The following is a 25,618-nucleotide window of genomic DNA, read 5'->3' as shown; positions in this document are numbered from 1 at the left end:
AGTGGTTCACAGAGATGAGTTAACTTCACCGAACGCATACTAGCTGGTGTGCAGAACTTTGGAGCAGAGGTGTAGAGATGCAATGATGAGTATGTGATTTCCCATTACTGCTACTCTGATATTCCTTAAAGAGTCAAGGAACAAACCAGGATTCATTAAGGAGAGATAAGTCAGGATTTGAGCAAATATCAAAGAACTGCAGGAACGCTTTCCAGGTTAAGTTTGAAGGATAGTAGGCATTTACTAATTCCTTGCTTGCTACCATTCTTCATTTCTATAATAAAGCTCCTAGAAGCTAGGAAAACACTGAGTCAATAATGAAAATATAGAAGCCATCCAGTTTAAAAAAAAAGAAAAAAGAAGAAGAGGAAGAATTAAATGCCTTCTTCTGCTTCAGGCTACTTTCTTTTACTTACAACAAAATATAGATTTGTGGGAAACATTAACTGTTGAACTCTATCTATGTACTTCTAATTCTGAACGGTAACTTCCTTGGTCAAGAACATGGGACATGCACAGGTCACCAACACGCAGAACACACAATCCAGGGAAAAGTGATTATCTATACTTGCCTAATTTCCTAGCCAAAACATTCCTTTCCTTGTGCCCCAGCAGCTGCTGCCAGATGTAGACAAACACCGGCCTCTCAGATACATTTCAGGGTTAAAGTCTAGCAGATCTTCCCAGGTTTGTGTTTTTACTGGCCCTTGCCTTACCTTACTCCACTGAGCTAACATACTTGGAGATCTCCAGACAGCTCACCCTCCTTTCGTAACAGAAGTCTCATCGTCAAACTCCATTCAAATAAATGCATATCGCTTCCCCAAACAAAGCACCAGAGCAGATACTGAGTAATGAATACCTTCTGAACTTTTCTAACCAACTTCCAGTTTTTTTACTTAAACAGTAACTGGGCAAGTGCAGAACTACCCAAGGTGTGAAAAATTCTCCTAGGGGATCTGTATGGAGTATATTTTTACTCCAAAATTTTCCACTCTGTATTGAACTTTGCAAAGGTCTGAGGCTGTGCATTCATTAGAGCAGACTGTGGCAGCCAATATTCACAGTGTGTTTCTTAAAGAAGGTTGCACTGAAAAGTTATCTGAAAGGTAAAGAATGCCTGTGCTTACTGTGCTTTATTAACTCTTTGTTTTGTCAAACTAGCAGAATGTTAATGCTAAGCTTTTTATATTAAATGCAAAACAGAAAACACTAATCTGTAAGTCTCTGTACAAATATTTTGATTAAGAAAGTCCTTTCAAAAAATCTGATTCTGATTCACATTAAGTAGAGAAAGGGAAATTCAACAGCCTGTGGTTACTCAATAAAACAAACCCTGGCTACTCCATTACTAACTGTAAATCTTTGATGGATGAAAGAAAATGAAAGCTGAAAAAAAATCATCAAGGATCAGAACACTAAGCAAACACTCCTCAGTATTCAGCCAAAGGACTGCATAAGCACAAGCTACAAACTTCTGAAAGAAGTTCACATTTAGTATATAAAAGACCACATTCCTCAAGAATAAGATACATAGTTTGAAAAAAAAAAAAAAAAGATTGTTGGGGAGAACTTGCAGCCTTTAAATCTAATTTCCTCAGCCCATGATGTTATTGTTGTCTCTAAGTTAGTTTTGATAAGGGAGCCAGCTTTGCTCCCACTGAAGAACATGGCATCCTCCCGTTGTCTTTAGGAGGAGCACAGCTAGAATCAAAGCCTCTAAAAGATGCTCTGATAAAAAAACTCTGGAAGCTACCATGGCCCTGTCCTGCTTTTCACATTTCTGAAAAAAAAACTGGGGAAAAAAAATCTACATAGTTCATTTCCATTGATATGAATTATGCCTCTTATACAGAAATATAGTGAAACAAATGAATGTTTAGCAACATTAATGACCATGAACTAGTTAAAGTGCGTGGAATGGAGAGTTTCCCTGCAATTTTATCATTACAGAATGTCTCAGATAAAGTATTTTGCAACACTGGTATTTATACAAGCATTCTTTTAGTCTCTAACAGACAGCAGAGCTTGCTGTCTTCATTTCAGATTAAATTTCAAACACCAAACCTAAATGCTTTATTTATTTTTTTTATTTATTTTTAAATCCATACTTCATAGAAGTATGCACTCCTTCCTGGAAATGAAATTGTATCATGCAGCTGGAATTGGTTCCTGATTTTATGCAGTCTGATAAGGGTTAAGAAGGAGCTACATTATAATTCAACTTACAATAGAGACACGTCTCTTTACAACAACAGCTTGCTAAAAAAGCCACCAACACACCCAGAAAACAAAACACTGTCCCATGCTAATAATGAATGTGGCTCATATCTACCACGTTCCGTTAAATTGCTAAAATTACCCAGATAAACCATTGGAGAGTATGTTGGGTTTAATTAATAGAACATGACCTGATCATTTCCACACTCAGGAAGAAAGAAGTTTGCATTCTTTAAATCTGGAGCTCAACCTGGAGATTATGCTAAGTTGCTTCATTCATAGTCCATGCTCCTCCGCACATGTCAGGAGGACAGCATTTGTCCCCTCTAGTGATAAACAAATTATACATGAAATCAATTCCACTTCACAATAATTTTCCCTATTGGGTATTATCTTTCCTCCTCTGCTCCCTCCAGTTAAGCTTGCGTCCTGTAACTTGCTAATGAGCTGGGGGCTTTCTGTTCCAGGTGGCACCCCCTGCCTCGAAGTCATGACATTTCCCATTTCGAATGCTGCTGGCATTTTTCGACAGCTCCTGCTAACTAGCCTTTTTGACCTGCACTAAGAGGAACTCATCTGATCGAATCCTCTAACCTGCCAATCATTCCAGCAAATGATCTTCACAGTCACTCCCAAGGCAGGAGCGAGGGGAAGAGAGAGAAAGAGAGAGGAGATGGATAGAGAGGGAGAAAGCGAGCACGAGCACGATGCAGCAGGCAGGCAGGCAGCTCTGCAGCTACCTAATGAGAGTGCTTTAAGTCTCTGAGGCAGCTGAAACACTGAAAAACTGGGGGGAAAATTAGGGCAGAACTGAATGCCTGGTGCTGTAATTACTGATTTCTTTCTAGCCTGAAATCATTTTGAGAGCAGTACCTCCGAGATGTGCCATTTTATGAGGAACACAAGTTAATTTTCCATATAAATAGAAAACAGATATATTTTTCCCTGCCACCATCAATATGCAAACCTCATAATTCTGCTCTTCCAAATGGCATTCCTTACAGAATTAATTAGGAGCTGTAAGCTTGTTAAATGAGTGTCTTCACCTAGGGATGATTATGAATATTTTTTGTTGTTGATGTAAGCCATAAATAGCATTTCTAACCTAATTTAAATGCTGACAACATTTACACCTCTGTGTTTACAAGTGTCTGCACACAGACACATGAAACAACAAATACAGTATCTACATAGTTTAGTTGAGACTTTCTGGGCTGAGACCAAGCAGAGTCACAATAATGACTAACTTGTTTTGATTTTGTTCTTTTTATGATGCGACAGATAACTCTCTGTTGAAGCCTTCAAGAACACAAGGATAGATTTAATTGTGTAGAATTTCTTTGCCTACATGATTCTCTATGAAACATGCTCGTTTTATTCTTAATCAAACTTAGCAGGCAGACCAAAAAATACCCAGATTTCAGTAGATGAGCAATACACAAAGTGAAGTTGACAGATACTAAAAGCAAATGTGTAATATAAATTTCAAACAACAGCCTTTGAACAAAAAGGCTAATACTGTGACATCACGTGCTGCCATAGTATTCTACAGTGTCCATGTGGGAATGTACAGTGCAGTTAGTAAGGACTAACTAACAAACATTAACTTCAAGAGAGTTATAGAAATGTCTGTACAGAACTAATGGCAAGGTATTAATGGCAGAAAATGATCACTCACAATTCCTAATTCAAAACACACATATGTTCCAAAACAATGTTATTAATTTATAATAGTGTCACAAAAGAAACAGAAATAGCCAATTTTGTCTCTGTTTCTTTAAATATTGGAAGATACAGTTTCAGACATATTCTTCCATATCATATTTCTATTGGAGATTTTAGAATATATTTTTTTCCCATTGATTTGTTACATTGATTTAATTATAGAAACATGAGGAACACCTCCCTCATCCCCAGTGATGAGGCAGAATTGATTCATTTATTTTTATTAGTGGAGTTTTAAACTACTGCTGCTTTTTTAAGCCAGGTTCTTCCCACACCTAGGAGTATTCAGTGCACATATTTTGCACTGGTTGGTTTGATTTCTTTGTTTCATAGAGAATCAGGCAACATAAACTACGCACTCAATATACATAAAGCTCTCTCTTCATGTAAAATATAAAAATTAGGGTTTGTTTTTTTGTTTTTTAGTTGCTTTTTTTTTTTTTTTTTTTTTTTTTTTGACTGCTGAAAGTAATATGTTTTGTTACTTTTGAATGCTGCAAATTGTGCCTCAGAGGCAATGCCTCTCATTAGCTGTGCTGTCTCTCTGGGTTACAGATCGTGTGTCAGCACTGGAAGCCTCTGCTTTGTCTGGAAACCTCAGTTTCTCCCCTTCAGTGGTTCCACTTTTCCTCTTAGACAAAGCCTAACTGAGGAGTCACGTGATGAAATAATCCCGGAGGAGAGGTGACTGTCCATGGGAGAATGGGGATAGCTCAGAACTGCTTTTGCCTCCCTCCCAGTCATTGTCATTTATACATTGTCCTCTGTGTATTCAAACGTCATCCCAGGCTATCAGCCCACTTCAACTCAAACTGCCTTTCATGCCTAGACACTTCTTAAAGCATCAGTGGACCACAAAGCCTGTCTAGTAGGAATCATTTGCTGTCCTAATATTAATAATACAATACAGTGTTCTTCTGGCATAGAGGTTCCACTTTCTGTGTCCTAAACAAAGCAGAAGACAGATGAACAGCATTGCAACTGAGCACATGCATTCATGCAAATATCACTGATATCTTTCCTACAGCTTTAGCAATTGTTAAATTAAAACCTCTACATAAAAATTATTTCAAAAGTGAATCTTCACAGTGCTGAAGGCAAGTTATTGTGCATTAGAAAAGAACTAAAAATAGGCTCCAGACTATGCTATGGAACAAGAAAATATGGTATTCTCCCTCAACAAAAGTTCTGTTCTGCTTCCTTTTTCTTCACCTTCCTTCAGCCCCAAAGAAACTTCCAGACTAACTCCCCGTCCAGAATATTACCTACGTTTCTGGAAATCCTGTTCATGCTCACTTATTTCCATGCATCAGCCTTCCCTCTCCTCAAATCCCTTTTACTCTCTTCCCACATGGCTCAGGACACTCATGAACAAAGCTCTTTTGCTCATTAGGTGATGCCAGATGGAGGCCAATCCTCTCAAACAAATGTTTCCCCCAGACACTTTTAGAGCTCCCTGACCATTCCATCACCACAACCCATATTCATCACTTATATTGTTAAGTGGTGCTTCTGGTTCAGGAACTTCAGGCACACGTGCTGATACTGTTATATCCTGCGTATAGGAAAGCTCCAGGCCCCAGTGCTCAGATGGCTGAGTGGGATTGCAGAAGGACTTCACTGATTCACTTTCCCCAATGCTATGCAGTAGAATACCCACACTCAGAATGGATTTTTTGTCAAGAAGAGAATTTTTGCTTGCTTCCCCAGATTATGAAAGTGTATTTACATTGCCATAGCCAATGGAAGCTATATGACCCAGTAGGATCATATATTGAGGCTCCGGGAGAAAAAGAGAACCTACCGCCTGTGGAAAGAGGGACAGGCCACTCAAAATGAATACAAGGAAGTTGTTAGGATATGTAGAGGTGAAATCAGAAAGGCAAAAGCCCAGCTTGAATTTAACCTAGCCGCTGGGGTGAAAAGGAATAAGAAACTCTTTTATAAATACATTAACAGTAAGAGGAGGACAAAGGAGAATATCCACTCTTTGCTGGATGAGGCTGGGAATGTGACCACTGAGGATAAGGAAAAGGCGGAGGTTCTGAATGCCTTCTTTACGTCTGTCTTTAAAAGTCAGACCAGTTATCCTCAGGATACTCCTCTCTCTGACCTGGTAATCTCGGCTGGGGAGCACACTAACCCCCCCGTGATTCTGGAGGAAACAGTCAGAGACCTACTGCTCCAACTGGACTGCCACAAGTCGATGGGGCCAGATGGGATCCACCCAAGAGTGCTGAGGGAACTGGCGGAGGTGATTGCCGAGCCGCTTTCCATCATCTGTCAACGCTCCTTGTTGACTGGTGAGGTCCCAGAAGACTGGAGGCTTGCCGATGTGACTCCCATTTATAAGAAAGGTCGTAAGGAGGATTGGGGGAACTACAGGCCTGTTAGCCTGACCTCGGTGCCAGGGAAGGTTATGGAGCAGATTGTCTTGAGGGAGATCTTGCGGCATGTGCAGGGTGACCGGGGGATCAGGCCTAGCCAGCATGGGTTCATGAAGGGCAGGTCCTGTTTGACCAACCTGATCTCCTTCTATGATCTAGTGACCCATCTGGTGGATGAGGGAAAGGCTGTTGATGTGGTCTACCTAGACTTCAGCAAAGCCTTTGACACTGTCTCCCACAGCATTCTCCTGCAGAAGCTGGCAGCCAGAGGCTTGGATGGATACACTCTTGGCTGGGTAAGGAGCTGGTTGGAGAGCCGGGCACAGAGAGTGGTGGTGAATGGAGTCAAATCCAGCTGGCGACCGGTTGTGAGTGGTGTTCCCCAGGGGTCGGTGCTGGGGCCTGTCCTCTTCAATATCTTTATTGATGACCTCGATGAGGGCATCGAGTGCACCCTCAGTAAATTCGCAGATGACACCAAATGGGCTGGAAGTGTGGATCTGCCTGGGGGTAGCGAGGCCCTGCAGAGGGATCTGGACAGGCTGGAGAGCTGGGCTGAAGCCAATAGGATGAGTTTCAACAAGGCCAAATGCCGGGTCCTGCACTTCGGCCACAACAACCCCAGGCGACGCTACAGGCTTGGGGCGGTGTGGCTGGAGGACTGTGCAGAGGAAATGGACCTGGGGGTATTGATTGATGCTCGGCTCAACATGAGCCGACAGTGTGCCCAGGTGGCCAAGAAGGCCAATGGCATCCTGGCTTGCATCAGAAACAGTGTTGCAAGCAGGAGCAGAGAGGTGATTGTTCCCCTGTATTCAGCACTGGTGAGGCTGCATCTCGAGTACTGTGTCCAGTTTTGGGCCCCTCACTGCAAGAAAGATATTGAGGCCCTGGAACGTGTTCAGAGGAGGGCAACAAAGCTGGTGAGGGGTCTGGAACACAGGCCATATGAGGAGAGGCTGAAGGAGCTGGGAATGTTCAGCCTGGAGAAGAGGAGGCTCAGGGGAGACCTCATTGCTCTCTATAACTTCCTGAAGGGAGGCTGTAGTGAGCTGGGGGTCGGCCTCTTCTCTCGTGTCATTAGTGATAGGACCAGGGGGAATGGCTTCAAGCTACGGCAGGGGAGATTCAGGCTGGACATGAGGAAGTATTACTTTTCGGAAAGGGTGGTCAGGCACTGGAACGGACTGCCCAGGGAGGTGGTGGAGTCACCGACCCTGGGGGTGTTCAAGGAAAGACTGGATGTTGTGTTGAGGGACATGGTTTAGTAGGAGCTATTGGGAATAGGTGAACGGTTGGACTGGATGATCTTTTAGGTCTTTTCCAAACTTGGTGATTCTATGATTCTATGATTCTACTGATACAGTACTGACACAGGACATCACACCTATTTCCAGGTCCACCAGCTGCATGATGGGATGGTGGGTCACCCTTTCCTGTGGCACACCACAGGTTCCTGGAGGACTTCTGTGTGGGCACCTGCTCCATCTTCCAGCCTCACATGTGCTTGAGGGAGATGGGGGTTTGTATGACAGGAGCCTTGCATGGGCCAGCAATTTCCTCAGTTCTTTTCACCATCTGAGCAGATTTTACTGACGACAGTGGGATTTTCTTTATGGCTGAATAAAGGGCAAAATTCAGTCTATAACTCTTATTTTACACTAATAAGAATGAGATAATAAATTCTTAGATATCAAGAGGAAAATGTAACCCAACGCCTGGAGTTTCTCCCTTGTGTGTTAAATTTAGGGCATATTCTATCAGTGTGGTGATTTTATTCTTTGATATTAAGTAAAGCACAGCTGGAACAGTCTCATAAAACCATTATGTTGTTAGCATATGAAAATAATGGCATGAAAAGTATTAAACAGCCCAAATATGTCTTGGATTCTGGATCTTTCACAGCTTAACACTAATTTAACATTTTTTTAAATTGATGCTACAATTTCAGCTCTGTTTAGTACTATCATTACTGGACTCAAGCCCAAATTACTTTCAGCTGCCCACCACAACTGCATCTTATTAGCCCTTTCATGAAAGTCAATTTATGTAAATCCAGTATTAGTTAAATAATTAAACTGACCCTCAGCATTCATGTATAGACGCTGTCTAGTACTAAAAGATGCAAGAGAAATTTAAACCTCCCATCTTCAGTACTTAGCACTCCATCTTTTTCAGCTGCAGCAGCACAATGACTGTATATATCTACTTGGATCTATTAAGAAAACAGTGCATTTAAAAATGAGACTGTTGACTGCTATGCTTCTAGGACTCTGCTTTTAGCTCCCAAGCCAGGCACAGAATTTCTAAATCTAGCAGCTCTAAAACATTACTGTCTACTTTCAGCTTTTTACAGAGACAAAATGTGGCTGACACACAGTAACTTCCCGGGATTTCTCTTTCATGCAGACCTTCCTCCACAGTAATTACAGGGTTTTATCCCCTGAAGCTGGACAGACGAAGACTCAGAAGCACAGTATACAGTGTTCCATGGTGATTCAGCAATGCTGGGATACCCAGGACAGAGTAAACATGGGGAAACAGTGAATTAGAATGACTTTTCGGTACTGACTGCAGACACATACACTGCTGGACTACAGCTTTCCCGCAGTTTGACTAGTGCAAAGCAGGCAACAACTGTGTTTCCACACAGCAATGCTAAAGAAGCACTCATACACAATTTGCAAAAGCAACACTGAAGTTTAAAAAGGGCCAAAAATAAAAAATGAAATTATTTGGATAGCGCTGAAATAGTCCCCTCCCCAGCTAGCAAGTAGAAAAAGGTAATTTTACGTAACAATTCTGGGCTTTGGAACGCTGCTAGTCAAAAGCAACCAAATCAAACAAGCTCTTCAGTAAGCAGCCCTTTTTGCCATTACACTGGTAACTGTCACCTATTCAGCTTTATTTTGTTTTACACGGCTGAGCTGACCCAAATGACAACATCGTCCCTTCCATTGGCTGGGCTTGTGTCAGTTGCCAGCTTAAATGTATGAGGAAGAAAGAATTCAGCATCCTGCAATTGAAATTCAGGATTGCTCGGATGCATGTGCGTGTGGTGAAGCAATACAAATAAAGACCACTTTTTGTTTTGCTCCAGTGAATTGTCAAAGTGATTTTGAAAGCCAGGGGATTTCATTATGGTAATACAGGTTAAATACTTTAAAAGCATATGGTGTTACCATCCTGAATGAAGCTGTCCCTGTGGCTCTGGGAGGCACACAATAGGTCAGGAGCACATCTCATGTCTCTGGTCAGCCAATGAGAACCAGGGATTATAAATCACCACGAGAAAACACTGCCTGCTATCTGGTACCAGGTAATGCCTTGTCTTTCCAATTACAATTTGACTCATCCTGCTCCAGAAAGGAACACTCTCTAGCCATGTATTCGACCAACGAAAAGAAAAAGCAGCTCTAAAGGTTCTTATGGTCCACTCTCATGTATTGATAAAACAATACATGTACAGATAGCTGAACGTTATATACAGTATATCTCAGTAGTATATGTAGAGATGGGGAATGTTTCCACAGAGATGCTTTCTGATCACTGGGGAAAAAAAAAAAAAGAAAAAAAAAGGCGGAAAACCCTCAGGCACAAAATAAAATTATAAAAATATAAAAATCTTTGGTGTTACCAAAAAGCTTTGAAGAAACTTGGATATGGTCAAAAGATTTCTTCCCTCTCTCTCTGAAATGCCCCGTCTAATTCACTGCTGACAGACTCTTTTGTGTAAAATAGAGCTCATTATTACATATTTACTAATATTCTCCAACAGGAACCAGTCTGAAAATTGACCACAGTAACTTCAAATGCCAGCTCTTTCCCCATGGTCACGGAATTCATGTGTTGTCTCTCTTCTGGAGTCCATGACAATGACAATTGAGTCCACAAAAACCCTATTACCTGTACATGTCTGACACGCATTACTTTTCAGAAACAGGTCTCAGGTCATCGCTATTTTAGGCATTTTTTTTTACTGCAGGCAGGCAACTGAAGCACTGCAATATTTTAAACAACAGAAATTCTCTGGGATGCACCAGTTTCTTCATCTTCTTTGAAGCTATTTTTCAGGACAGCAGATGAGCTCTAACACATGATGACAGAGCCATTTACAAAGTTGCTGCCTTTAGCTCCTCTCCTTCACCAATCTGCCAGAAATTGCTGCTTCCAAAGTTGGCAGATGCTGATGTTTGCTCACGCCTCAGCCTCTCCTGGGCAAAGCCCACCATCTTTGCTCTCTAAAACCTAAGGAAAGGTGGATTTAATTCAGTGGGTGTACTGTTAGGGCAGCAGCTTCTCGCAAGCATATGGAGAGCTCAGCAGGAGATGATAACTTCTTAAATTATCACAGCAAGATTTGGCACGGTTTGTTTGTTGGAGCTCTCTATTCTATCCCCTATTCTACCCTGACAAAGAAAATGAGGAACACTTGTATGAAAAGAAGAGACATAACAAACACAAAACTAGAATTTACTTCTGCACCAGTGTGGTTTTGGCATTGATTGAAAATGGTCCCTTGTTTTTTTTGTTTTTCTTCATTGTTTGTTGTTTGTGTAATTTTTTTTTTTTTTTGCATGTGTTCTAATAAATAAATACACAAAATCCAGAACCACTCTCCCCACCTACACTTCAGAAGATTCAGTGATAACTGCCTACAAATATTTCTCTTCTACAGCTTCCTGATGAATACTGGAATGCTTCAACACATTTTCAGTGGAAATACATAGCTGCTATTTTGGGTGGGAACTAAAAAAATAAAATAGATTGTTCGTACTCCAAAATTCAGATCTCCGCAAACAGGCAGGTACAGAGATCTTGTCCCTTTGACAAGGCCACTGCACACACTCCGCTGTGTTTCCATGCTCACCAGCAGTCTCACAGTTGGATACTGAGGCACACAGATATGTTTCTGAAAAAAGGCTCCTTTTTACAACACATGGTAAGGAATATTTGCCTCAAGAGTGCAATCAGTTGGATCTATTTAAATGTCAGCTCTGGCAGGAGAAGAACCAAGCTCTCGAAGTACTTCTTTCTCTGTATCTGAAAGGATACTCTAGTGGTTAGCTTAGATGCCAACATGAGATTGAATAAATTCCACCTCTTCCATTAATTCCTTACCAGCTATCTATATGCAAAGTCCACTCAAGAAGATGAATAAAAACATGCATGTACTCGTCTTGTCCAAGAGATGGGCTACAAGTATTGGGTTTCCTCTGTTTTTTTATAATTTGATCTATTTCCTTGCAAAATTGGCATTTTTTAATTTTCCTTTAACTCTACTGGGTATTAAGTTATCCAGCACTCTTGCTGAGACAGTTCATTCTGTTTGCCTCCATCCTCACCTCACTTACTTCATGGCCCCGGGGTGCTACTGTCATCTTTTCACTTTTCATGCATCTTCTTGTTTCACTGAGCCTTATGAATGCTGACTTTAACTGAATATCTCACACTAAATATCCTACCAGCTACTATACATTTACTACAACTCTGCTCCTCTGCTAGAATAACTGGCTCAACTCCTACCTCATTCATTTCTCTGCTCTCTTTACTGATTGAACATTCCACTTCTCAGTCACTACTCTTCTACTTAAAGTCACAGCCACCTGCTATTCAGATTAAGGCTCCACCAGGCCTCCCTTTCACATTATCAAGACTTCAGTCTGATTTATCCTAACTTGTTACTCTCTCCACACAGACTGATCTTTCCTCTTGCTTGCTAGTCTTGTTCCTTTTGAGGTTTCTGCTCATCCTATCAGCTCCCCACCAACATCCAGGTTCCAGGTCCATATTTCTTCTGCCTCCCCTGATATTCTAGTTTCATCTGAATGAGTTCAAGCCCATGTAAGACTTTTACTTTGTACTGTACACTCTTTCAGTATTATGATTTTCTCCATCTTATGGCTCAAGCTAAACAGTACAGTCAAGAACTGACTATTTCACTGTACACATCTACCACAATGCAGTCCCAAGCAGTGATGTAAAACTGTAATCAGTAATTACAAACCACTACTTCACATTTGTTAAGTGCCCCTAGCTTTAATACAAAGAAAGGTACTATTTTGTATTAAAGTTGTGGTTAAATAGCCACAACAGTACAGCAATGTATATCAAAGGTACACATGGCTCTCTCTGCTTACAGATAACATTTTTAATCATGCATTTTGTATAAATGAAAACTCATTTGTTTGGAGGCAACAGAAAGAAGATTTTGTGCATTAGCAATAAGATTCTGTACATTAGCTTCCACACAAAGGATCTTTAGCACATGTGGGCACATTTGAAGTTTACTTTAGATGGATGATATGTCATGCTAGAGCAGACAAGGTTGAAGAAATGTCTGCAGGGACACACCCCTAGGAAAAAGTAGGGATTAGCTTGTCAATAAAGATGTAAACAGACTGCTCTGAGGCAGCCTCATTTCTGACATTAGAAAATCTTAAATGGTTTGTTGGCAAAGAGAACGTGCAAAATTGGGGCATGCTGTCAAGACCGGAATCACTTCTCAGTATTCAGCCATTGCTGTCTGCCAGGCAAACAGCCTTCATAACATTACAGAATAAAAAACCAAATAATTGCATGTGAATACCAACAGTAAAACAATGAAGGTAATTCATTAGGAAAAGTAATATCTGATACTGTAACAAGCAGAAATAGCAGAAGCTATTTGCAGATAACGAATATATGCCACATAAATATCAGTCTATACCTTTGAATAGGTACAAGAGCAGCAGAAGAGTTACACAGCAATCGCTCTCTTACTTCAAGTCAGTAAGCAGCCTCTCTACACACCTACCCTTCTCTGTTCTGTTCTACTATTGGAATATCTGGAGCCAAATTACATACTGTTCCATCACCGAACAACTGTGATTAAAAAGATCGAGTATCAAATCCCCAATGGGTATCAAAGCTGTCCAAGAACAAAAACAGTTCTAGCAGATTCCAGAGATACGAATCAAATTTATTAACGTCAACACTTCTGTCTCCATCAAGAACACCCTTCTGCTATCAAATTTACCAGACCTACTAAAGGAACCATTCCTTTGTCCTTGCCCCAGATTTTAACAAGAGAATTGGTAAGAGCTATTTTATCTCTCTCCATCTTACCAGGGGGAATACCTCAATCCAAATTAAAGGCAATTCAATGTTTAATCTGCTGGCACTGAGTTCTGCGATGTTTTCAACCTGTCAGTCACACTGATCCTACCCACAAGGCCAAGAATTTACACTCATCATATTGACAGATGTATACTGCAGAAACAGATTATCTGCTTGAGCACGTGCAATTTAAGAAACATACAGTTCAGTTTCATTGGTCTACCAAAATCTAAAATAAATTGTATTTTCAAAGACATACTTTCCAAGAACCATCTTACCTGCATTATCTATCATGAACTCATGTATTCTTCAATGTTTGCTGTTTGATACACCTTTGCCATAACTATTGTTTTTCCCAAAGACTCTCATGCTTTCTCCGGTCTCTGCTTGCAATCTTACATTCGGTACAGTAAAAATAGAAGACACTGCAAAACAGAATGTCAGTTCAGTTTGATTTTTCTCTGAAAAGCAGTAATATAAAATAATTGGTTAATATCTATGCCAAACACAACACTGAATAAATAAATATGGCTTTTATGTATACCACCCAATTATGTAAGTAAGCACTGTAAAAACTGTGAATGGAGAAGAATGGCAAGCGCTATGATGGAAGCTGTCTGATGCCAACATTTTCTGTCTGATGTAACATTTTCTGTTACATATGCCTTTAAAAAAAGAACACAACCATTTCCAGAGCGTGTATATGCTTGCTTACTTCTCCTTGCAATGCTTATAATTCATGTTTTCCACTTTAAATTTTCCCGACAATGCTTAAGGTTAATTATGAAGATGAAAAAAACCAGCAAATTTTTGTAATAATTTGACATCACATATACCACCTTCAAAATCTCTGCAAGCCAGTAGAAGTGAGCTATTTCATTAGACTTCATTTTACTAACTGTTAAAGATAATTAGATTTGTTAAAAATATGCCAGAAATTCAGAAAGCCTTCACATAAGGCAAATCCTTTCTGCATGAGTTTGAAAAACCTTGAGGATTTCCACGTAACACCAGGCAACTAATTAGCAGCAGACACGACATTAATCACAGGGTCAGACCGCAAATGGTTAAGGACTCACACAGTGATGATGTGAAAACTCACTTTTACTTGGGATACCTCAAACTGCTGGGGAAAAATGACTGAGTTTTGGTACCTTCCGAGAACAAATGTGCATACGAAAATATCGTTGGATAGCTGCCAGTGCACTGCTGTATGAGGAAATGTTAATGGACTGTTTGTTAAAAGAAGTAATCAGGGCCATAACAGTTACCTTTTTGTTTGTTTGTTTGCACTAAAGACTAGCACAGCTGTATTTCATGCATTTAAAAGATGAGGATATTTTTTAAGCAGGAGATCTTCCTGCTGTACCTTTGACATCTCAACTTGTATTTGATATGCTGCTTTCCTCAATAGCATACATTACAAATGACAAATTCTATGCAAATAAATCAATATGAGCTTTCAGATATGAAAGCAGGAAAGGGGGAGGACTAAAATTACTTTTTTCAATAGAAAAGAGTAAGTAAACATATACAGTATGTACATAACAGGGGTTAATTTATAGATTGCTGCTCATGTCCGAGATGAATGAGAACTGTGTTGCTTCATAAACTGTATGTAATCTCAGACAAGAATTTTTTAGCTGAATTGCAAAAGTCTTACATTTTAATGTAACATTTTTAAAACTGAATGTGATTAGATGACAGACAGCTCCTGTCTGAAAACCTAACTCCCAACTGAAATTGTGCCATGACTTGAAACCCCAAATCAACCCTTTTGGGAATGAAATTTGAAATAAATTTTGCAAGCACGTTTAAAATAAAGCACAAGATTAAAATGTTATCCTGTAAAATATTATCCAGAAGATAAATAACTAGTATTGAACCTCAAAAAGACAGAGGAACTTTTTTTTTTTTACATTTTTTTTTAGTCCAAGGCATTCTATTTTTGTGAAATACTGTGATTCTGAAGAAACAATATTTTCAGATGGAAAATCATACAACTGACTTCTTTTGTCTCTTCTGCTTCACCTGTGCGTTTTTCATTGGTTTTGGTCCTAAATCCCCAACTTTGCAATTCAGTATTGGAAGTAGACAACATTCTGTGATGGATACTATCATGCACATCCTTCTGCAGATTCTCAGGGCGCTCATGCCTACATTTAATTAGCTATGAATAGCAAGTCTTTCTCAGTGTAAAACATTAACCCAGAGAACCAGAATCACAAAAAGCGGTAATTTCTCTATACAGAAAACATTTTCCAAACTCTCCAAAGTATATCACTTCTTTGTTTTGTAAATATGTTTACAAGTATATCCAAGTCATATTAAATGGAAATGATTGTAGTATTTGATACTGGGATTGTCCTTTCTTGCATCTGGATTTATGCTTCATAATGATTATCTACTAGGCACAGAAATAGTCTTTCTGTAACTCAAAATTTTACTGGAGGCATTTAGAAGAACCTTACTTTAAAATATAATGATTTTTCATCTTTATTCTCCCCCCTTCAAAAGGTTTCACTGCTCCTGATGTTTAACGTTATGCAAAGACGTGTTTCTGCCAATGAATATCGCCTTATGGTTATGCTTCTGCAAATAACCTGCTGTGAGCTGATAAAAGGATTAATGCAGCCAAAATTCTTAATCTGTGAAATTACAAATTAAATTCTCATATTAAAAATACCACCCTGAGGTATTTTTTGTGGTTTTAATTCCCCTCTGGTGTTCTGCATACATTGTGCTTGTTAATGACTAGGACAAGACTGTCTCTGTTGGCAGCCTGCTGCAGAGTGATAATGTGTAGGCATTTACTTCACTGATAGAACTGGATTTAACCACTGACTGATAAACTAAGTGGCAAGTGGGTAATAAGTCCATATTAACAAAAAAGTACTACTGCAGAATTCAGAATTCAAAATCCTGGCTAGACTAAATCACGCAGTCAGAAGGATTGAGATGTCACCAGTGAGGAGTGATTTTTGTTTTCCATTTAGAGGAAAAAGGATAAATGAACTGGCATTCTTGATGTTTCATTAGTTCTGAAGAAATGAATCTCTTTGCCTCAATTTCAGCAAAGGCAGACTTTCAATGTTACCCTTAATTTACTCTGCATCTCTTGAATTTTCAGTTTACGAACGGCCACAGTCAGAAAACTATGTGGAGTGGCAGGGGGTTTTCATGGCAGAGGGGGGAGCTGAGAATCTTTTTGCAGAGCAAAGAGAAGATCTGTGACATAACCTATGCGTACAGAAATTGGTGTTGTTCCGGTTCTACAAATGAGAGAGAGCTCTTCAGGGCAGAGTCAGGAGTAGGGCACTTAGAGTGCCAGTCACAGAACTAGCTCAACACATGTTGAGATATACACATATTACACATACTGAGAGTGGAGAAATAAAACTTTTGGAAGAGTTTTCTTATTGATACTGAAATAACAAAAATTTATTGAGGGTTAATATTCAGAAAGTAAACTCAATTTTCACAAGCTTCTATGTTAGCTATAATTAAGCACATGCACCACTGTTACATATCCAAGATTTTACCTTGAAGTTCTGGATTTAGATCTTTTGGTACTGGATGCATGTTTGAAAATAGCAACACATTGGAACAGGTTTCCCAGGGAGACTGTGGATGCCCCATCCCTGGAAGCATTCAAGGCCAGGCTGGATGTGGCTCTGGGCAGCCTGGTCTGGTGGTTGGCGACCCTGCACATAGCAGGGGGGTTGAAACTAGATGATCATTGTGGTCCTTTTCAACCCAGGCCATTCTATGATTCTAATGAAAGCATGCTCCTCTAGTTAAATTAAAATAATTATTCACATTCTCCTGTGAAACCTATTTATAATGCTAGAATCTTCTCAAGCAAAAAATATCATGCACAATGATATTTTTCCATAGAATAAATAGTAGGGCACTTTTAACTCTCTGGACAAGAATTAAAGAGATAACTTTAAAATCAGCATACATGCTGATTTTTTCCAAGTAAATTAGAATGCATGTTGTTTTATGAAAGACATAAAAAGATGCACGTAATAACTGAAAGCATTCTCAATTGGAAATATCATCCCCCATCTTCTACTTATACTGTTTAATTCAGCAAATTAACCAATTGTCTACTTTGTGTTTTTCAGACTTCTCAATGCCAATTCCCTTCTTAAAGGTTACCGTTATAACAGAGAGAGATTCTGGATTTATATCCTGCGTGCTGCAGCTAGTTAAGAAGTACTGTATGTCAGAAAATGAAAAGCACTAAATATGTAAATTGTATTTTCCTTTTGCTTTATGACAATTCAGATAATTCTCTTGGCTGTGCACATAATCAAATACAAAGATAGCTAGCCGCAGACTGCAGAGCAGAGATAGCAAAAAAAAAAAAATAATAATAATTCCATTTTCCCTGTGTCAAGCTAACTACAAGCTAACTATGTAGTTTCATGTATTCTGTGTGTGGATGTGCACATTCATGAATGTATTCCACATGAGTGTTAGCATACATACAAGTATACACACATGCACCTGCATGAACAAATGTCTTTGTTTTTAATTGATTCAGAGGAGGTTATACTCACTATCAGTTAATTCCCATAGCCGAGGGGGCAGATCACTGAAATACTCATGGCTCAGTGCTGCCTGTGCTGACAATCTGTTCTTTGGGAAACACTGGAGTAGTTTGGAGGCTAGATCTTCCGCATGATTCACATAGCTCAGCCTGAAACACAAACAAGGAGGTTTTTCTGAAAAACAATCTCATTATGCTGTTTACTAATACCATCTGCAGTTGGCCCAGCTGAAACAAGCGTCTTACTAGCCAGTATAAAACAAAGTCTGTTTGGAAGCACTGCAGGGATACACATTCCTTTGGTTTGGGAGTCAGTGAATTATTTCTGGATGGATAGTGGAAAATTTATACACATTTTTCATATACAGAGCATATAATGTGCCATATCACACATGCCCTACCTAGGACACTGAAGGATCGTGAGCAGAAGCATCTTGAAAGCAACTGTTCTGATTTTTTCATTTGCATTTTATTTGAACATAATGACAGGCTGAGGCTTTACGGCACTTGAGACAAATGGTTATTTCTATCTAAAAACCTGAAATCCAAGCTTAAAATCATAACTATTTATAAAACTTTGTAAATATCAGAGTTTAAAATCCAATGATAATCAACACGAACATATGCATCATGATTCATAAAGGCATTTTGGGAAGTGTTGACTTATTTTTCATCTATTCTCATAGCAGGAGGCTGACTTCATTAGGTGTTAATGCAAGGCAAACATTACATCGTAAATGAATTATCTTTTGTAAACTATGTAGGGAATTTGAGGAAAACTCATTATTTTACCAGGAGTTATATCCTTGTGGTATAATATGAAAATATAAGTTAAAAATAATAGATTCTGAGTGGAGAGAGTACAATGGAGATGATCATGATGTAGCTTTGGTCTAGAATAGTACAGCCACCCTCCATTTCCAAAGCCAACTAATTTTTTATAATACACAGTTCAAAAAGAGGTGGTGAATCAGTATACATCATGCTACTACTGCTATTAGTAGGTAACTCCATAAATACTATAAATTGCTCATTACAGGTCTCTTGTCTGGTAAAAATGTCAAGATATATTATAGACTTCCTATTTATTAGGAAGTCTGTACTTATTCTTAATAAATTGGTATAGACCTATTTATTAAGAATAGGTATTAGTTTACTAATACAGAAATGGCAGACTACAGTCCGAAATACTGCAGTAATTGAAAAAGATAGTGTTGGTGTGCTCTAAAATCAATAAACCAACAGCATGCTTCGTACAAATTCCTCTTGTTCAGTTCAAGATGGCTTTGAGGGACATCATTCAGAGAACATGGATAAAACACAGATGTTTTTTTTTCTATTGTCCCTATCTATCTGGTCTTGAAGAACAGACAGAATATCTGTCCAAAATTTGTCTGGGGACCAATTGCTTCAGAAACACTGACATTTTTAAGCCATTACTTCACATGAGTCATAAACCTACAGCAGTCTCAGGATATGGATTTGGAATTAGTATTCTAGGTGTTCACGATAAGCATAATTTTTGTGGTTTTGGCTTGTTTGCTCGTTTTTTAAATTCATGACAAAATAAAGGCATCTCAAATTAGACAGCCATTGCCTGTAAATCAGGTTTTACAAAAGGATTAATTCCAGACTCCTTAAACTATTAGTACATAGAAATTCTTTTACTCAACTTTTTTGAAAAACACAGCAAAGTTAGTTAAAAAGAACAGAAAAATACCTGGAGAAAAGACTATTCTTCACAGAGAAAGTGGAAAGGATGATCAAATACCTATTGAGAATTGCCACTAGTTCTTATAGATATCTAAATTCTCATGGACCGGTGATTATATTGAGCCAGTGAGGCTTGTTTTATGTCTTAATCCCACCTAACCAAGTATTTGTTGAGAAGCCCTGGTAAATTATTTCATCTAAGTATTTTTTCCCATATACAGGCAGCTACATCCTTTTTGGTAGCTGAAGTAAACTTGCTGTCTTGAATGAAAGATAGTGTTAAGTTAGAAAAAAGTGGCCACTTCTTAAAGTAGTGAAATACTGACATCCAATATGAGAAAAATAACTTTATCATTCTTAGGTATATTGAAGGTATATTGAAGATGTTAATTGAGACTGACAAAGTGTAAGGAAAAAAAAGTGAAGCATAATTCAAAAATTAATGAATTCTGAACTGCAGGTGAAATTTTGGATGATGACACTCTAGTTCCTTCGTGTTCTGGAATAAAAGGGTGTCACTGCTTTGTTTCCATCACCAAAGTACCTGGTATGCTGCTAAGATTTGTTAAAGAAGAAAATCAGATTTACTAATAAATTGAAAGTAATTTAAGTAGGAATGAGTTTTGAAAGCCAAATTGATCTTCTCAGTTTGGAAACCACAAAGATATCAGTTAACCAAGAAGCCAAAGTAAAAAAATGAGCAGATTCTACATAAATACAATATATTAAAAAAAAAAAAAAAAAAAAAAAAAAAGAAGTACGTAGGGCTGCAAAAAAAATGCTATCAACTAATGAGACAATTGTGAATAAATAAGTCAAAATTAGAACCTGATTTATAATAAATAGAAAAAAACTATCACACAGTCTGCAAAAATATTGCAATCATCTGCTCTTATCATTACACTTTCTCACCCAGATAATACTCCAAGTAGGGCTCTGGGGGTTAGTTGATTACACAGTGCTTTGAAGATTCCCGTTGCTCCATATTAGAATCAAGTTCCCAAATATTTATAGATTTACAAGTCAAAAGGGACCGTAATGATTGTGTCTCACCTCCTATGTACTACAGTCCGAAGATCATCCAAGTAACTCAAGGAACAAATTATTTTAGCTAGACAAAAGTCTACATAAAAGTGGCAGTTTTGTTTGTGGAGATTTGCACAGAAATGAAAAAGTTCTTCTCCAAAGAGCATGTCTTCTGCTGAGAACATTTCTGGCAGTCACTGGACATTGCAGCAGGCGTATGCATGTGGAATCCTAAGGTTGTCGGTCTTAAAACTGATGCCTTAGAGGAATGCATGACAAATTTTTTGGTTTGCATAAGGTCAAGCTATTCTTTTACTTATGAAAAATGTACTCTATGATGATGTTCATCTACTGTATTAGAATTGTTTGGAGAAACCCATCTAGTGTGTAACCTCAGCAGTTTGAAACATCAGAATGTTTGGTTTTGTTTCCTTTTTCTTTCTTTCTTTTTTTTTTTTTTTTCCCTTCCCAATAGTCTCTTTAAAATCTCCTTCTTAAATCATTAATGATTTTTCTGATATAAGTTTGAAACAACTCCTCAGTAGGAACAAAAGCTGAATGTTCTGATGGGGTTCAGTAGTTAAGTATTTAATACAGAAAAGTTAACAAAAAGGAATAAAGAAGAAAAGACTTAATTTTTAAATACACCTCCTTCAGTATGTGACAGAATGGAATTTCATACAATATGGCTTTGTGTCTAAAACATAATAGCATGTTTTGTCTCACAGCAGTTGGGCCATATAGTAACTTGGCATGCATGATATGGCAAGTCTCAATATTCACGCTTCACTTACTGTCACACTAATCACCAAGGAATAGTTACTAGCCATGACAGCGTACATACTTTCAGAAAATGTGGCACACAGCAGAATACAGATAAATCTTTGACAAAGAGTATTAGATATTACGTATATATTATTCTGAGAAATATTAGGAATATTTTTACAGACCTACTTTGGTGACACTTGCAAAAGCGCACTGATTTTCAACTTAATCTCTCTGCCTTAGCTCAACAAAAGCAAACACTATATGAACCTTTCTCACTTCAAGCATATTTGAATCTGACTATACTTGAGCAGTTGTAAATCTCACTGGATTACATGAATTTGATTTAATTTTATAAAACAGGCTTGAATGTCTTTCTACTGCAAGGAAGGTCAGTATTTGGTCAAGCAGAACATGACTAAGATCACTGAAGTCTGTTTCAAGCGCTTGAGAAAAAAAAAGTTTGGAGCATGTGCAATGAACTTCTGAACTTGGAGTGATTTGCTTTTAAATGCAATGAAGAATGCAGCTCAAATTCACATTAATAATTAAGACAAATGGGCATTAAAACAAACGGAGATAATGTGCTGTCTATGTACTCCTAACAGCATGAGGTAAATACTTCCCAAAGCAAAAATCGTTTACTGTGCGTATTTTCCATCTCAAGATACAACTCTCACAGCCTATCACTAATTCATTTCTCAACTGGAGCTTACAGCATGGCCCTGAGGAGGGAGGCACCTAACTCCCTATGGGAACCCCAGCTCTGCTACTTTATTCTAAGTAGTCTCTTGTCACCTGAAGAGCTGAAAGACAAAACAACAGCTAACTAGAACAATTGCATCATTTAGCGTAGTTTAAAGCTTACAGATATTTTACCTACAATCACAGCCATGAGGGCCATATTTCAGTTTTAGGATTTTCACCCAAGCCAGCTTGGAGCTGGCAATCTTTCCACATTCTCTCTGGTTGTAGGCCTCTTCTGATGCAAGGCTGTGCCAATTTCATGCATTATAGTTAATGACTGCATTGCAAATCCCTTTATCTTCTGACCAGCTGATGCCCCTCTGTGCCTTGACTGCTTTGCATCTCTGAATACATGTGCGACTCTGTTCAGAGAAGCCACACAGTGCACAGACCAGAGCAGAACCTACCTCAAGCCACATTTTCTTTTTACTAAACACAAAGAACGTTTTCAGTTGTTACAGTCCTGCAGAGAACACATACCATTTTCCAAGAGCCAACGTGCCAGCACACCCAGAGAGCCTCCGCAGTGCAGCCGCACAGGTCGGTCAGCCATCGTGAACCAACAAATGAGCTCAAACTGGGATGCCATGCTTTCAGCTTTCAATAGAGATGAAGGGATGGAAATCTAGCAGAATAAAGAAGATGCCTTTTTTCTTAGTGTTTTACACAGAAGGTACCAAGGACTAACCTGATGAACAAATTGAGGAGACAGCTTTTGAAGGTTTACTGAAGCCATGGTTTACTCAGTCTGGTTGATCAATCACAGAAAGCAGGATTTGCTTTGCAGCGCAGGGTAGAAGTACATCAAGCCAAATCACACAGTTACAGTTAACTTACAAGTGCAGCCACACAACCATAGTTCAGCCTGGGGATCATCCCCCACATCTGCTTGAGGCCACCGTTTTGTGCAGGGCAGTATGCCTTCCTTAGAAGAAATGCATCTCATGATGTCCAGTGTTCCTCTCACTCCAGACAAACTGAGTTGCTGACAGCAATTTTGGTTGAAAATCACAGAGCACAAATGATGGGAAACCATGCTCTCTAGGCTCTGTAGGCCACCAGCTCAATGGCATATTTCTTGGTTTCCCTCACAGCACGTAAGATAGCCACATGAGTGCAAAATGCTGTTCAAGCTTTTCAGATGAGCAAAGCTGGGGCAAATCTGGCACTGAGGTCTGGCACTACACTGCTTCCAGTATCCTTGCTCTGTTTTCTTGTGCACAACTGCACTCCAGTATCTTTAGATCTTCATAATTTCCCATAAAAATGTATGAAACAATCTCCCTTTGGTATTTTAGAAATTAGTTTAAATTATATTAGTATATAACGGCATCAGCAGTTCTATCTGTTGAAGTACTGAAAGGGTGATCAAAGTGTTTACTATCAAAATAAAAGCTGTGACAACCACTCATGAGTGCTCTTCTCATACGTGCACAGAACTACAACTATTGGTGCTGGATTGTTACTGTTCACACAGAGCTAAAAGAGGTCATACTCCCCTTCAGGAAACTGTGGAGGTGCTCATTCAGTGCATACTCATTCAGTGCATTCCAGCAAGCTGACACTGACACATCTGAACTAATTCTCAGTAGCTGGAAAGCAGGCATGGAAAGCAGTAGATAGCATTTCATGAAAAAACTGAATGACTCAAATGAAGGTTCTAACAGTAGAAATATATATATACATATTTAAATATAATTACTGCTCATTTACATCTAGATAAATTATTCTTATATGCTTGGTAAATTCTTAAAATAACCTACTGAACCAGTACTTAAGCCATTATTATATGTAGCTGCAACTCCTGAGCTTCTCAGAATGGAGTAACACAACATCAATCTCTATTTTGAGAACTGCTGGTTTTCTCTCAAGCACAAATACACTTAACTATCAAGCCCTGTACTGTTCTGGTCCGGGAAAATCAGGACTGGCTGTTTCTGAGTATCTCCAAATAGCAGAGCTGATCACTCTTCCCAAGTCTGAGTTGCATACCACAACATTTGTATGTCCCATCGAGAAAAACAGGAGAGACGATGGTAGTAGTTGCAATGGCAGGAAGTGGCAGTGATTTGCAGTGTCCTCCTCCATTGGCAGGTTAGGTATGCAGTCGGCAAAAGGTACTGAGGAGTGGTTTGATTGTTCTACAGCTGGAGATGATTATTGCTTTGTTGCCAGGGCTCAAGCAATTTTGCCACCAGTCATGTGGTACTGCTGTAGTTAAACAGCTTTGTGACCCATGTGAGGCACCAGATACTCAGTTTGGCGACATCTAAGCTAGATGATAAAGTAATTCAGATCATCACAGCAATTCTCATTTGATAATGGCTATTAAGCTTGGTTGTGAGGAGGAGATAAAATCATTCAGATCTGCCTATGTGGATGTCACTGGATGTAATTCAGGACCAAAACTTCCCCATGAGTCTACCTCTCCCTGACTTTTTCTTTGCTATATTTGACATGTTTTGGCATTTGTTTCAGATGTATTATTGTACTTCTACTACTTGACAATGCTGGTGATACTCAGTTTGAAATGTTTGCACCGTACAGGATATGACACCCTTGCAGGTCACAATACTTTTAAAAACTGAATTTGGTTGATTTGAGCTTAAAGAATTAAGGCTATAGAGAGTCAGTCAATATACAGCAGACTTGAAAGTGTCCTGGTTTTTGTCCTCCTACGGTCTGACACACATCCGGACTAGCTCTTGCTCTGATGTCTCCTACTAAATATTTTGGGCTATGAAACCTTTTAAAGAAACACACTGCCAACTATGGAAAGTGTAAAGCATAAAGACAGTAAAAACTGCTCATTGACAATGTATACTGTTCATTGATAATATACACTGGGGCATCAAAAGAAGTGACTGAGAACACTGTGGTAGACATTAAAGACAGGAAAGAGAAGAAATTTAAGCAGCAACTATTCAGTATATGTCACATTATAACCTACTCTCAAGTGTGGCTTTCTGTGATAAAATCATGTAATTTCCTGAAATTCTGGGAATTCTCAGGTTATAATATTCCAAACAACATGATTACTGAGTATAGTATTGTGCTACTGCTTAAAATCACAACAAATCATTTGAATACAGAATATTTTCTCGGATATTTCATTTTCATTCATTACTTCACCCAGTTTTCAACAGTTTCCTCTCAGATACAGATATTTCCCAGGGAAAGCACTTCCTAAGAAATTTTAATGAGAACATTCCTCACCATTTTGCTGTAGAAAGAATTTAGCAATTACCTCTTTATGATTTTACATGCCACCATCAATCAGGTATCTCTCTTAATTCTTTCAGCATCACAGTTAGGTCCAGCACTAAAGATATTCACTATGAAAGACATAGTATATTACTTTAACCATCACAGAGTACTA

At 38.8% G+C, this 25,618-nt stretch overlaps 1 protein-coding gene across 5 annotated transcripts in view; it reads right to left on the bottom strand.

Moving 5' to 3' along the window:
* The window catches only part of CDK14 (cyclin dependent kinase 14), a 306,835-nt gene that overhangs the window by 53,016 nt on the left and 228,201 nt on the right, over window positions 1–25,618 (bottom strand). For all 5 annotated transcript variants that reach the window (XM_052696727.1, XM_052696729.1, XM_052696730.1 and 2 more), the window contains 2 exons: window positions 17,999–18,138; window positions 13,709–13,855 (listed from right to left, as the gene is read on the bottom strand). In XM_052696727.1, the coding sequence (XP_052552687.1) occupies window positions 13,740–13,855; window positions 17,999–18,138 (256 nt within the window). In that variant the 3' untranslated portion in view covers window positions 13,709–13,739. The remainder of the gene's footprint in view (window positions 1–13,708; window positions 13,856–17,998; window positions 18,139–25,618) is intronic.

This window comes from Tympanuchus pallidicinctus, unplaced genomic scaffold (genome assembly GCF_026119805.1).
Source record: "Tympanuchus pallidicinctus isolate F22 unplaced genomic scaffold, pur_lepc_1.0 scaffold3, whole genome shotgun sequence".
Classification (NCBI taxonomy): Eukaryota; Metazoa; Chordata; class Aves; order Galliformes; family Phasianidae; genus Tympanuchus; species Tympanuchus pallidicinctus.
The sequence above is the reverse complement of the archived record's forward strand: the minus strand, read 5'-3'. Positions and strand labels throughout refer to the sequence as shown.